Source organism: Ammodytes marinus (genome assembly GCF_949987685.1).
Source record: "Ammodytes marinus genome assembly, chromosome: 18".
Lineage (NCBI taxonomy): Eukaryota > Metazoa > Chordata > Actinopteri > Uranoscopiformes > Ammodytidae > Ammodytes > Ammodytes marinus.
The window spans coordinates 25,822,272-25,835,655 of NC_137222.1; the positions used below are offsets into that span (position 1 = coordinate 25,822,272).

Sequence of the window (13,384 nt, forward strand, 5' to 3'; positions counted from 1 at the left end):
ATCACATAATTTGATATGAACTGAAGAGCCGCACAAAGCTGGGCAAAGAGCCGCATGCGGCTCACGAGCTGCGGGTTGGCCACACCTGCTATAGCCTATTCTCCGAAAATTGACTACAACAAGCGCTTGTTTGATCCATGAGTTCTTTTCATATTGATTTTAATCAGGTTGTCGCCAACAGAGTGAGAATCACTCCCATATCCCAATTCACATGTGGAATAAAAAGAGGCTACACTGTTGATGTTGAAATGAACTGCCCCCAGTAACTTCATTAAATGTGAAGTTGGTATTTTATTTTTGTATGGTGTAAATTATGTGCTACGAAAATAACTATTATGATGTTGGTCTTTTATGAGTTCTTTATTATCTTTATGGGGGAGGGGGTATTTTGTTTTAGCCGAGTTAAATCTTCCTCTCTTCTGTTTTACCTCTCGTCGTGTAGAGTCGGTAAACTCCGGCGGTGGCCTGTTGCTTTAAATCTTGCCGCCGTAAAGGATTATGGGATACCACTATCTCCTTTAATTTCGCATAGGTTGGTCCGGAGTAACCTATGCTAAAGGAGGGTTAAAGGATGAATCGAGGCTCCTTTCCTATGTCTTTCCTAAGCATTTTGAGAATTCGAATCACCTATCCGCCGAGTAGCCTACTTCCGGTCCATCTCGATAGGAAAGGAAATTTCCTATGCAAAAAAGACTATTCGGATTGGCCCAGGGTAAAGGTGATGATGGGGACATAAGCTCATTGTACATGTTGATAGGAAGAAAGTTGAATGTCTCATTTAGCACTTTATTTAATTTCATATAATTTAAGGTTTTATTAAATATTAGGATGGACAGATTCAGTTGAGTTATTTTTTTTTAATGATGTGGACAGTAGGCCTACAGGCTATTTTTTATTCACTGTCCATGAGTTAAATAAAATCACTAAATAAATTGAATTCAAAGTTATAATTGTCTAGTTATCTTTGCTTTCTTTTTATGTTGATCCGAAAAATTATCCGATCCGTGACTCAAACTGTGACACCTTCCGAACCGTGAGTTGTCCCCTCTGCACCCCCACCTGTGGAGGTACGCCAGCCAGGCCTAGTGCCATGCAGGAAGAACAACATCTGTATAAATGAATTACGTCTCAATCGTTGTTCCTTTTTCTTTTTGTTGCCTTTTCATTCATTCTGGATTCCTGACTGTATTAAATTATTATTTGCATTATAAGGTCAGCCTTCAGTCCATCCTCTTTCATCTTCTTCCGATTCACTTGCCTTTTACCAGGACAAAGACCTCTTTCTCCCTACAACTTGCAAATGCACTGCCTTGTTGTTGAGGTGAACCTGACATATCAATGTATAATTCAAAGTATTTCTTGTCTAAAAATATCCACTGCCAGATGTTTGCTGCTGTTGCATTGAGTAGAGAAGCACAGTCGTTACGTCACAGTCCGGGGTTTCCTAGAGAAGTAAACCCTACGGCGTCATGGCGGAGGCCGGTTGTCGGAAGACCCTGGATTGAAATGCCAGCTTTCTGCAATCGCAGTTGACCGTCGAGCACTGCACTTTGCTTACATCTTAAACGGGAAAGGGGACTTACTTTATTTTTTGGAGGGAGAGGAAAAGCAACATTGCTACAGCTCTTTCGAACTGAATCGGTCGGGGCTGCTCTCCCGAACTGGGAGATAGCTAGCCAGCTAGCTACAAGCTAGCTAGCATAAGGTAGCATTAACTACCAGTGGCTACTAGCTCCCTAGTTTAATAAAAGAAGAAAGGACCTCTGACGTGGAAAGTCGGATTGAGACAACCATTTCGTTGAAGTTTCACAGGTAACATTAAATAACATAAAGTAACGAGTTACTTATCCTAGTTCACTGAGAAAGTAAGCTAACGTTGCATGTTGATGCGGTAAAAGCCGCGAGAAGTGAGCGGCGAATGAAAACAAGATGGAAGAGGGTGAAGTTATGTTAGCTAATTTGGGTTTGTAGGTTTAATAATGACTACTATAAACGTTCAGCATTTTACAGTGTTCCACTACTTGCACACACATTTGCCTAGTTAAATACCATTGACTGCTTCACACCGAGTATTGGCTTGAATCGAAAAGTGAGCATTTAATTTTCAGCGATTCCCTGCTAAGGTGAAGTAGCGCAAAGTTTTGTCATTTTGTTAGCTTCCGTGCTAGCCTCGTGCTTCATAACGTTGGCTAGTAATGCTTTTTCCCTGACAACCTCAGTTATCACTGGGCGATCCTTCTCACTTCATGTTAAATGAACACGCGTTGACGAAAAGTGAAATTCGTGTACCGCGGCCATCGCTACGTCAAATCGGCACATGATTCAGAATTATAATACTAATTGTTACTACATGTATAAGTAACAGTTAGCGAAAATGCTAGCATAACATAAGAACTGGGAAACTGCTATTGGTTACACATGGGGATAGCAATTATAATGTATCAACCTATTTACTATCATTAACCAAACTACTGGTTGTGATGCGATTGTATGTGGGGTATTATTCTGCGTTTGAAATTGTGGATTAAATATTGGCTGGCGCGATAGCTGTGTCTGCATACATTACTGCTTACGTACCCCGCCAATAGCTAATATTGGCGTCACAAGCCGGTATTAGCTAGGTAGCCTAAAGCTAAACTGAAGCAACAGCAACTAAAAAGCACCCCGAATCGATGACTCAAAGTTTGGCAAAATGGTGATCACTGAATGGTATCCCTTTGGTCTATGTTAAAGTGATTAGTTAGAGCTTTATATGGATGTGAAAACCCGCCGCTGTTCAGGCGTGATAGGCCTATGGATAGGGGACAAATAGAGCTAAGATGTATGCTACCGCCATCAGCACAGTTCTGTCTGTTCTGGTTCAACTCAAGATATCAGTGAAAACTTTTGTTTTGGTGTTCTACAGAGACGGCTGACCTCTGTCAGACTGAAGAAGAAAATAAAGTATAAATGCATTCAGATACATTTTTATTCACAACAAAGGTCTAGTGCGAAACCTTGTTGACAGCTCCTTTGATGCAGTGATTTTACAGTTCCGGGAAAAGACCTGTCTGCATTTTTCTTAAATCTCATCTCTACATAACTCATTGAAAATGCTCTTAATGACAAAAAAATGTATTGGAAACTGGTAGAGATGTTGTCAGTAGCTTATATTAAAAAAACAAAATGTTCATTATACTCAAACATATGCCTATAAATAGTCAAATGAGAGACACTGAACATTTTGAGTGGCCTCTAAGTTTTTTCCAGAGCTGTATTTGACCTACTGAGCGGTTTATGAATTTTACTTTAAAAACATGAGCTATTGTTATGTGCAGTGTATTTTGCCATGTTGTGTATTTTAACCAACACTTTCAACATACTACAGGGAAACATAATGTTACATATTTAGTCAGTTTTAATGAAGTCACAGTCCAATATACTATTTCTAATGTAATTATACCATATTACAGGTGAATCACGTGGAACACAATACTACAGGTTGTCAGGGGGGCGTCTATATAATTGGAATTCAACATGGCTGGACGCAGTCAGGAGGAAAGCAACAGCAGTGGCGAATCAAGGTAAATCAACTCATCGCCAAATAATTTTTGTTGATAGAAATACATAACTTTGTTTTTATTTAAGCGTCACTTACATCTTACTTTTTTTTTACACATTAGAGGGGAGCAGAATACTTTCCTACATCTTATCTCCCATTTCTGTGTCTGGGATATTGCCATGTAGAGTTTGGTTATACTAAAATGTGTAATTTGATGAAGTTTAAGAAGGATGTCTAATGGTACAGTCCCCTCCATAATTATCGGAACAGTGAGGCCAATTCCTTTATTTTTTTCTGTAGACTGGAAACATTTGGGTTTGACACCAAAATATGAATATGAGACAATAGATCAACATTTAAGCTTTAATTTCCAGGTATTCACATCTGGATCTGATGCACAACTGAGAAGATAGCATTATTTGTAAAGAAACACCACATTTTTAGGTGAGGTATTGGAACAGATAGACTTAAAATAAATTCAAGTGAATAAGACTTAATATTTTGTTGCAAAGCCTTCGCTTGCAATAACTGCATCAATCCTGTGACCCATTGACATCACAAAACTTTTGAATCCTCCTTTTGTGATGCTTTTCCAGGCTTTCGCTGCAGCCTCATTCAGTTGCTGTTTGTTTACTCTCTTCAGTCTCCTCTTTAGGTTTAAGTCTGGAGATTGACTTGATCAGTCATAAACCTTCCATTTCTTGACCCTGATTAACTCCTTTGTTGTTTTTGCAGTGTGTTTTGGGTCATTATCTTGCTGCATCATGAAGGATCTTCCAATCAGTTTGGTTGCATTTTTCTTTAAATTGGCAGACAAAATGTTTGTGTAAACTTCTGAGTTCATTTAGCTGTTGCCATCATGTGTTACATCATCAGTGAAGATTAATGAGCCCATCCGAGAAGAAGCCATGCAAGCCCAAGCCATGACATTGCCTCCACCGTGTTTCACAGATGAGCTTGTATGCTTGGGATCAGGAGCAGATCCTTTCTTTCTCCAAATTTTAGCTTTTCCATCATTTTGGTAAAGGTTCATCTTGACAACGACACAGTAACACATGATGGCAGCAGCAAGATGAACTTAGAAGTCTATAGAAACATTCCGTCTGCCAATTTAAAGAAAGATGCAACCAAACTGATTGGAAGATCCTTCATCATGCAGCAAGGTAATGACCCAAAAAAATTGCAAAAACGACAAAGGAGTTCATCAGGGGCGAGAAATGGAAAGTTTTAGACTGGCCAAGTCAATCTCCAGACTTAAACCCTATAGAGCATGCATTTTACCTGCTAAAGAGGAGACCGAAGGGTGTAACCCCCCAAAATAAACAACAACTGAATGAGGTTGTGTAAAGGCCTGGAAAAGCATCACAAAAGAAGAATGCAAAAGTTTTGTTATGTCAATGGGTCTTGATGCATTTATTGCAAGCGAAGGATTTGCTACAAAATATTAAGTTTTATTCACTTCAGGGTTCGACATAACGTATGGCCCGGGGCCAGTAAAATCATATGCAGGGCAAGTTGATTGGCCAATCACTGTCCCGCCCGGGCCAGTGACTGGCCAATCACAGTTCAGTATCTTTTTGTAGACTATATCATGGTTCATTGAAATGCGCGTTGAGACTTGAGAGTCGGAATGAAAGCAGTGTTTATTTAAGACTCAATATAATAAACCTAATATAAATTATATTTTTTAATGAAAGGCCAGTGGACAAACGATGCGTGGGCGTTTTGAAAGGCGGAGCAACAAGCGGGTGCACTCTCGCTCCGTTGGCAGAGCTGCCTACCGTCCGCCTGCGAGTCGACAAATCAATCGACTTGCTTTGCCCCCTTTCTTTCTTCCCACAGCAGAGGTTGAGGTGCAGAACATTATAACTGCACTTTTCCTTTATCTGCCGCCGTAATGTTACAGTATTTGCATCCAAGCCCCAATGGTAATACAAATGAGAGGCGTTATTTAAACGCTGTGAATGCGTCTCTGGTGATTGTGTCGGTTGTAGACAGAAACGAACGGAGGGACTCGGCTCACTGGACAGTTCCTATAGTCGCGCAGTTTGGCACTGTGTTTTCAGGCTCGAGACATTCAATCAGATCGCGGAAGTCTTTCCCATTGAAATCGCTAACGGGGGGAATATCCCCGGTTATTATTTTAGCCACAAACCAAAGTTCATCTGCGCGGCGGCTCACTCGCTGGCGAGATCACACGGTGAAACACTGCTGTGATCGAACGAAGGCATTGTGTGTTTCTAAGGTGATTTAACGTCATAGTCTTAGACGAGCATTTAACTTATGCTGCATATTTTGCACTGCATTGTTTTTTATCAATAGTTTGAAAAAATGGTCCCACACCGGACTCTTATGTGAAGCTGACACTTCATGGAGAAGTGACACTCCTGCAGCGCGCTCACGACCAGACGTGAACTCGCATATACGGTGAAATCACCCATTAAAAAAAACGGCATAACCCACTGATTTTCAGATTTCTATTCTATTTTTAAAGTCAACTTGAGCGCAAGTGGAAAACCGGTCATTCGGTCGACACATTCACATCCCTAATGCGAAATGAGAAAGTAATAAAAACAGCCTACCACACCACAAAGAGTGATCAGACCTTCATCTCTTATTTTTTTTGTATGTTTGATCATGACTTCTGCAGGTGAACTATTCATTAAACTGCCCAAATTCAAGAATAAAAACAACCATCAAACTACTGGACTTTAAAATACTGGCCCACTCTTTCAACATACTTTCATTTGTAGGCTTCAAATTCAATATGTTTGCCTGGTTTTATATTATGTGTATGAGCAATATCAACATTTCATATAATTAACTAAAAGAAAAATAACCAAATCTAAAGGGAATATCTATACTGTTACAGTATAGATATTCCCTTTAGATCTGGTTATTTTTCTAATACAGGTATTATAATTATTGACACTAAATTATGAAGAAAAAAAAGTGTGCGCAGGGCCAGTGAAAATATACAAGGGGCCAGTAAAACTCGGATCCACTGGCCCGGCGGGCCAGTAGGAAAAAAAAGTTATGTTGAACCCTGCACTTTAATTTACTTTAAGTCTATCTGTTCCAATACTTTTGCTCACCTAAAAATGTGGTGTTCCTTTACAAAAAATGCTATCTTCTAAGTTGTGTATCAGATCCAGATGTAAATACCTGGAAAGGAAAGCTTAAATGTTGATCTAATGTCTCATATTCATATTTTGGTGTCAAACCCAAATGTTTCCAGTCTACAGCAAAAATAAAGGAATTGGCCTCACTGTTCCGATACTTATGGAGGGGACTGTATGCCACTGATTAATTCAGCCGTTTACCCCAGGGGTGTATGATACAAACGGTATAGAAAGTACACCAATAGGAATTTGCGCTCCGGTATGGATTCTGTCTCTACCGTGTGACCGGTAGATCAGTTATAAACAAGTACTGATGACCTTACCACACAATGCGTGCAGGCGGCCGCTGCGTCATCGTCAGCCCGTAGGTGCCCAATACATCAATGCTGGTAGATTTCCTGTCATTCTTTTTTTACAAGTTCTATTTTTTTTCTTTAGATATTTTTTTGGCATTTTCATGCTTTTATTGATAGTGTAGAGACAGAGTTGAAATGGGGCAGAGAGGGGAGTGACATGCAGAGAACGACCGCAGGCTGGAATCGAACCCGGGTCCGCTGCTGGCCGAGGCCCATGGGGGGGACGCCTTGCCAACTGAGCTAAAGGCGTCCCCTGATTTCCTGTCATTCTTAAAAAGAAATCTAGTGCTGCACGCAGCTCTGTCTGAGGACCTTTTCAATAGCCAGATCTTTAAGCTTTCTCCTACAGTTGGTTACGTGAATTAACCTTTTTAAAAACATGTGAAATCGAAACACGTTTATCCCTTTTAAAGTGTCTCCTCTAGGATTGAGACATAGAGGCGGGGCATTTGATTTGGGGGCACAAGGACGTCTTGACTATTATGCAAAAGCATCCTGCCAGGAAGTTTAAAAAGTGTGTGTCTGGCTCTTGAAGCATTTAGTACAAACTAAACGGGTGCTCTTCCCTACCTAGTGTTTTACGTGTGTTAAATCATACAACACACATGCTCTATTTGTTAACAGAAACTAGGGGTGTAACGGTACACTAAAGTCACGGTTCGGTACGTACCTCGGTTTTGAAGGTACAGTACGGTACGGTTCATAGTTAACGGAGAATGAACAGCTTTAGCTGTCAGTAACTAGCTGACAATATGTAACATACAAATAAAATGCATAACAAATATAAAAATACTGCTGAAATTCTCCAATAAATAAAATACTTATTAAATACTAGTGTAGGTGCAGCATAAACTAAAATTGCAATGAAAAAATATAGTGTTAATGCTTAGCAGGCTCTGTAAGCTGGTGTAAACAAAGGGTATGTCATCTTTAAGGGTCTTTTTGACTTTAAAAAAAGAAAATATTGCTGCAGCTCTCTTAAACTCTAAAGTGCTCTTGAAAATATAACAATTATCAAATAAAGGTGCTACTGCAGCATTAATTAAATGACAGCTTGTTTATATTCAGTATAAAAAAGAAAAACACCTGGACGTTATACTCCACATACGGACCGCGGTCCACCTCTGTAACACCAAATACGTGCCTGTACCGTCACGGTACGGTACAAATACGTGTATGGTTACACCCCTAACAGAAACTGTATTTAAATTGCAAGCAATGTAAGACGTCCTATTATTAGAGTATAGGCCTACAGTAATTGCTAGTCTTTTTCCCCCTTTACAAGCATTTATTTTCCGATTAAATGAATGTAGACTGATATCTACCGATACCGTCTATGCTTCACAGCACTATACTGTATTTACAAATCTGGAAAGTAGTGAAGACAGCAATAGCTCCTTATCTTTATTATTGCAAGACAAGTTAAAGGTTCAGTAAGCGGAATGGTCAGTTTTGGCTAACTTCCTGTCAGTGACTGCAGTTAGCAGTCCCCTCCCTCGTCCCTACGTCACCACATTAAAGGTACAACGAGTAAGTCGGCACGTTGGCGACACCTTTGAACAAAAGCGGTAGTATTTTTACGACGCCAGCTGTCGTGAAGCTGTTTTCTAGCTCGTGCAGGGCCTCAAGATTCAAATAATCAGGAAGCAATATAGTGCGTGTCCGTGTGTTGAAAGTGTGAGGGCACCGGACTCTTTTCGGCTCGGTGAGAGTGGTTAGTGACACAGCATCAACTACACCTGATTGCAATGAGTTGATCCATTGTCACCTCTCACGGAGCTGAACGAGTATGTGTCCCCAGTCCCCAACACAAAGCGAATGAACGAGAGACGGCAGTTAGTTATGGATCACGATGAGGTAATGTGTTTATGTTGTTGTAAATAATGACTATTTCAGATGAATAATGGTCATCTGATGATGCTGGTGAGGCAAAGTAAACTTTGTTTTAGTAGGCTACCGCTCATTCATTTAGGAGTAAACACTGCAGTCTAGGTTCGCTGCGTGAAATTGTGTATACGTTGCTTGGCAACGCCCTCCCGCCCGCCTATCACTCTCCCTTTGAGCTTTTCTTCATTGCATTTTATTTTTTTTTCTTTGATGGTTCAGCCCCGTTATCAGTCATTATGACGACAAATAACTGTCTCAAACAAGGCTCCCGCTCCCCTTCTAGGATGACCAGATCGCATTTCCATTACTTTTCACACGTCCCGCAAATTGAGACGTTGTCCCGCATTGTTATTGAAAGTGAGCCCCCCTTTTTAAATGCGTGTTTTATAATCTGGCATTTATCCGATAGTTGTCAGGAGACAGCAGTCTCCGTTTGTCTGTGTGTGTGTTTGTCTGTGTGTGTGTATCGGGCTGCTGGGCTCAGTGGCTCTGTGAAGGTGCTGCCTGCAGTGCTTCAACGTTCACTTTCCTGTTACTTCAAAATAAAAGCCAACTCACGTTTGTCAAGTGAAATGCTAATGTGAAGCCAGTGAAATGCTTTTAATGTGAAGCCGCAGCCTTAATGCTCTATTTGTTTAACAGTAGCTAACTTAACTGCTGCACGCTGATCTAAAGATAGTGTTTTTTTAATTTAGAAAGCCGTGTCTCTGGCATTACCGGTGGTGACACGAGTTTATTTTGCTAAAAAAACGGCACTTTGTCCCGCATTGTCCTGCACAAACGTAGTCTTTGTCCCACATCTGGTGAATTGGGATCTGGTCTCCCGCTCCCCTTCCCTCACCTGGAGTGATAGGCTTTTCAATTCACGTTCCTGCGCCACACTGAAATCTGCGACCAATACGGATATGTGACCATAGAGCATGCACGCGTGAACCGAAAATCGGACTGGGTGTACGACCAGATCAAATGCAGTAATAAAAACTATATAAAAACGTCTCTCTTTGCACTGATGGTCTCGTTTGCTGTTAAAGGTAATTTATGATTATCAGAGGAAAAATTAGGCTGTTTAAAAGATATTTAAATGTTACTCGTTGCCGCTTTAATGCACTGCAGTCTTCAAGCAGCGAGTTATCTAGCATCATCTCAGATCCATAAGTGTGATAAACCATGATAAAAACCATCAAAACAGACATTGGGAAGGATTTTTACCTGCGCCGCCATTGTAGGCGCAGACACATTCACCCATCCGTCGCTCTGCGCGTGCACCCTCACTGAGACGAGTGCCGGTTTATAGTGTTCTCTCTTCTGATTGGATACCAGTTTCGGGATCCCCGAAAAGTTTATTTGCCGATTACATGCAGAGCGAGTGACTGAGAGATCGGCTTTATGAAACGTGCACACTATATAAATGATCACTGTATGTAAGAGCAATTTAACACTTATATTAACATATTAAATCGCTCACTTCACCTTTAACTTGGCGTTCCACAGGTTATCTAACTCAAATGTCCATTCTCACATATGTAATGAGCTACCGCATTGCATCATGAGATTGATCGTGTGCAAGCTGTGCAATAACAAAGCTTGCACATCCGGTAATCCCTTCCCCTCTGGCCCATTGCGGCCCTTGTCTTTCAGCTGTATGATAGGACCATAGACTGTATATTAGGGCTGTGCCAAAAAATCTAAATATCGATATATCGCGATACTTAGTTTCGCGATATCAGTATCGATTTTTATAACAAAAAAAACTATATTTTTTTATTATTTTATTTTTTTCAGATTCAAACCCATGTCTGCTGTCAGGCCTGAGCCTCTAGGATACTGACTATTGAAGTTAAATCAGTTTTGTTTATAAGAACACTTAAGATTCACTGTGTCACAAAAGCACACTGATGTGTTTTCATTTTCATTGTGTCCTGTACAGTTAGTACAAGAGTGAATTGGATTTGTTATTTTGATGTTATGGCAGCTGCAGCAGTGTTCATTTGTCAAAACCAAAAAAAAGAAGAAAATAGTAAAGGAAGTTGTGAATGAAATAGTTTTGACTTCATTTGTCTGTGCAATTATCAATATATTGTGCTGTTATGTTTGACAAGGCAACTTGTTTATGGAATATCGCAATATATCGTGATATATCAAGATACGCAATATATCGTGATATATTGTATCGTGACCTGTGTATCGTGATACGTATCGTATCGCGAAGTCCGTGACGATACCCAGCCCTACTGTATATAAAGTATGGATGTAGCCACCGTTACGTCGCCCGTTTCTACAGAGAAAAAAATCAAGCCTCAAATTCTCGGTTCAGGGCGCCTCTATCTGGAAAGTGGCTGACAACACTTTGTATCTGTCCCATTGTGTTTATTTGTCTACAAGGCCAGAAATAATGCTAATAGTTTAAAGTATAAAAGGCAGAACACTGAAAATGTAACATTGTTGAATATACTTGGCAAAGAGAGGTATAGAGATGGCTAACATTTGTGTGTTTTATATTTTCAGAGGTATATAAATGTTTTGAATAAGTCCAGTATAACTGATTACATTTGAATTAATAATGAACAAATGTGTGTGTGTTTTTTTCTTTTCTTTTTTCATTGTTTACAGTAATTCTGATGATGAATCAGGTTCTGGATCGGGCTCAGGCTCTGGCTCCAGCTCCAGCTCCTCCAGCAGCAGCAGTCAGTCAGGGAGCAGTGACTCAGGTAGTGGCTCAGACTCTGGCAGCCAGTCAGACTCTGACCCCCAGAAGAAAAGCAAGGAGAAGATGGACCCGCCAAATAAGTCAAACATTGATGGAGCTGAGGTAAAGAAACAATCAAAGCTGGACTCCTATTGGTTACGCCTGCTGAACATGTAGGGACATTGAAATTATTCTGACAAAAAGATCATCATTTTGTAAATCTATTTGACAAAATACAGAGTGTCCTTGCATTGCTGCAGCAACTGCTTAAAAAAATGCAGTTGCAATACTCAGCGTTTTGTGAGTCGGAGTACTCAGAGTTCAGATGGTTTGACCTTGGACCCAGTTAGACACAATTTCAGAGCACTGTTAGTGGCATACAGTTCTTTTTGGGTGTATCGTGTGAAAGCTCTTTGACATGTACACATATTTTTGGCTAATCTTCCACTCCACTCCTTGATTGCAGTTCTGGAAGTCCAACCCAAGTATCCTAGCGGTGCAAAGATCTGCTATGCTCAGGAAACAACAGCTTCAACAGCAGCAGCAACAAAGACCAAGCTCCTCAAACAGTGGATCTGATGAGGTTTGTTTTAAACTTCTCCCCAACACCCTTAAGATGGGAACCAATTAGCCCCTTTGATTGTATTTAAATTGAATATATTTTGTAAATGGAGGTGTAAAATGAATGGACGCTAATATGATTCTGCTGTCTTTGATGATATCCTTTTCTAGGACTCATCGAGTAGCGATGACTCTGACTCATCAAGTGGATCCAAGAGGAGAAGAAACTCTGGCTCCTCTCGCTCTGGATCTGGCTCTGGATCTGGGAGTGGGTCTGGATCAGATTCAACAGCAGCCAAAAGTGAGGAAACGGCATCGGACTATGAGCCCAGTCACAAAATCAAAAGCAGAAAACCTCCAACCAAGTAAGTGGACCACTTTGCCTTTTAATGGCTGCATGGGGTACAAACTAGGGATTAGTAGGAGAGCCAGTGTATCCAAGCCAATGTTACCTTCAATTTTATTGTTAATTTTTTTCTAGATTCTTGTGTTTCCTAGGAAGGCAAATAAAGATGTCTCAATTTTTTCCCCGTTTGATTTGGTGAAATCTATCGTAGGTCAAATTCTGCCATGTGTTTTAGCCTTAAAGAGGACCTATTATACTACTTTTCTGGTCTTAATTTCTTGTTTTACACTGCTATAGAGCAACCTGACACGAATCACATCACAAAAAACTATGTAGATTTTCGGGAAGCTCTTTCTCTTATTTTGGCGATCCAGCACATCCTGTCAACACTTGAGTGTGTGTGCTTCGGCAATCTCCGCTCCCTCCGCCTGTGCATCGGCCATCTCCGCTACCCCCCCCCCCCCCCCCCTCCTGCAAACCCCACTCCGTTGTGATTGGTTACCTTCCTTCCGAAACACTTTCAGTGGCGGGAAGCGCGAGCATGGACCTATAAGGGCGCGAGGCAGACGCGAACAGGGAAGTGACAGCATTACCATACATGGAAACATCCGCGTGGTCACATCACCAATTTTTATGCGACGTCACCAATTATGAAAGGGTAGACCGCTTTGAAGACGTGACTTCTCGACTGGCTAGAATAGTGTTTAGTGCTCTGCACAGACACCCCAGACGGTCAGCAGGGAATACGTCGAAATGCATGTAAGTCATTATTTGATAATTTAGTATGGTTAAGCATGACTATGAATCATCATAACAACGTTTATAGGTCATAAAAGTCAAAAAGCATCATAGGTCCTCTTTAAATCATGCCTTCCGATTGGGCTT

At 40.7% G+C, this 13,384-nt stretch overlaps 1 protein-coding gene across 1 annotated transcript in view; it reads left to right on the top strand.

Moving 5' to 3' along the window:
• Positions 1-1,479: 1,479 nt before the first annotated feature.
• The window catches only part of chd1 (chromodomain helicase DNA binding protein 1), an 86,869-nt gene continuing 74,964 nt past the window's right edge, over positions 1,480-13,384 (top strand). The window contains exons 1-5 of the mRNA XM_080047175.1: positions 1,480-1,812; positions 3,453-3,563; positions 11,517-11,715; positions 12,059-12,175; positions 12,325-12,518. Of these exons, the coding sequence (XP_079903301.1) occupies positions 3,517-3,563; positions 11,517-11,715; positions 12,059-12,175; positions 12,325-12,518 (557 nt within the window). The 5' untranslated portion in view covers positions 1,480-1,812; positions 3,453-3,516. The remainder of the gene's footprint in view (positions 1,813-3,452; positions 3,564-11,516; positions 11,716-12,058; positions 12,176-12,324; positions 12,519-13,384) is intronic.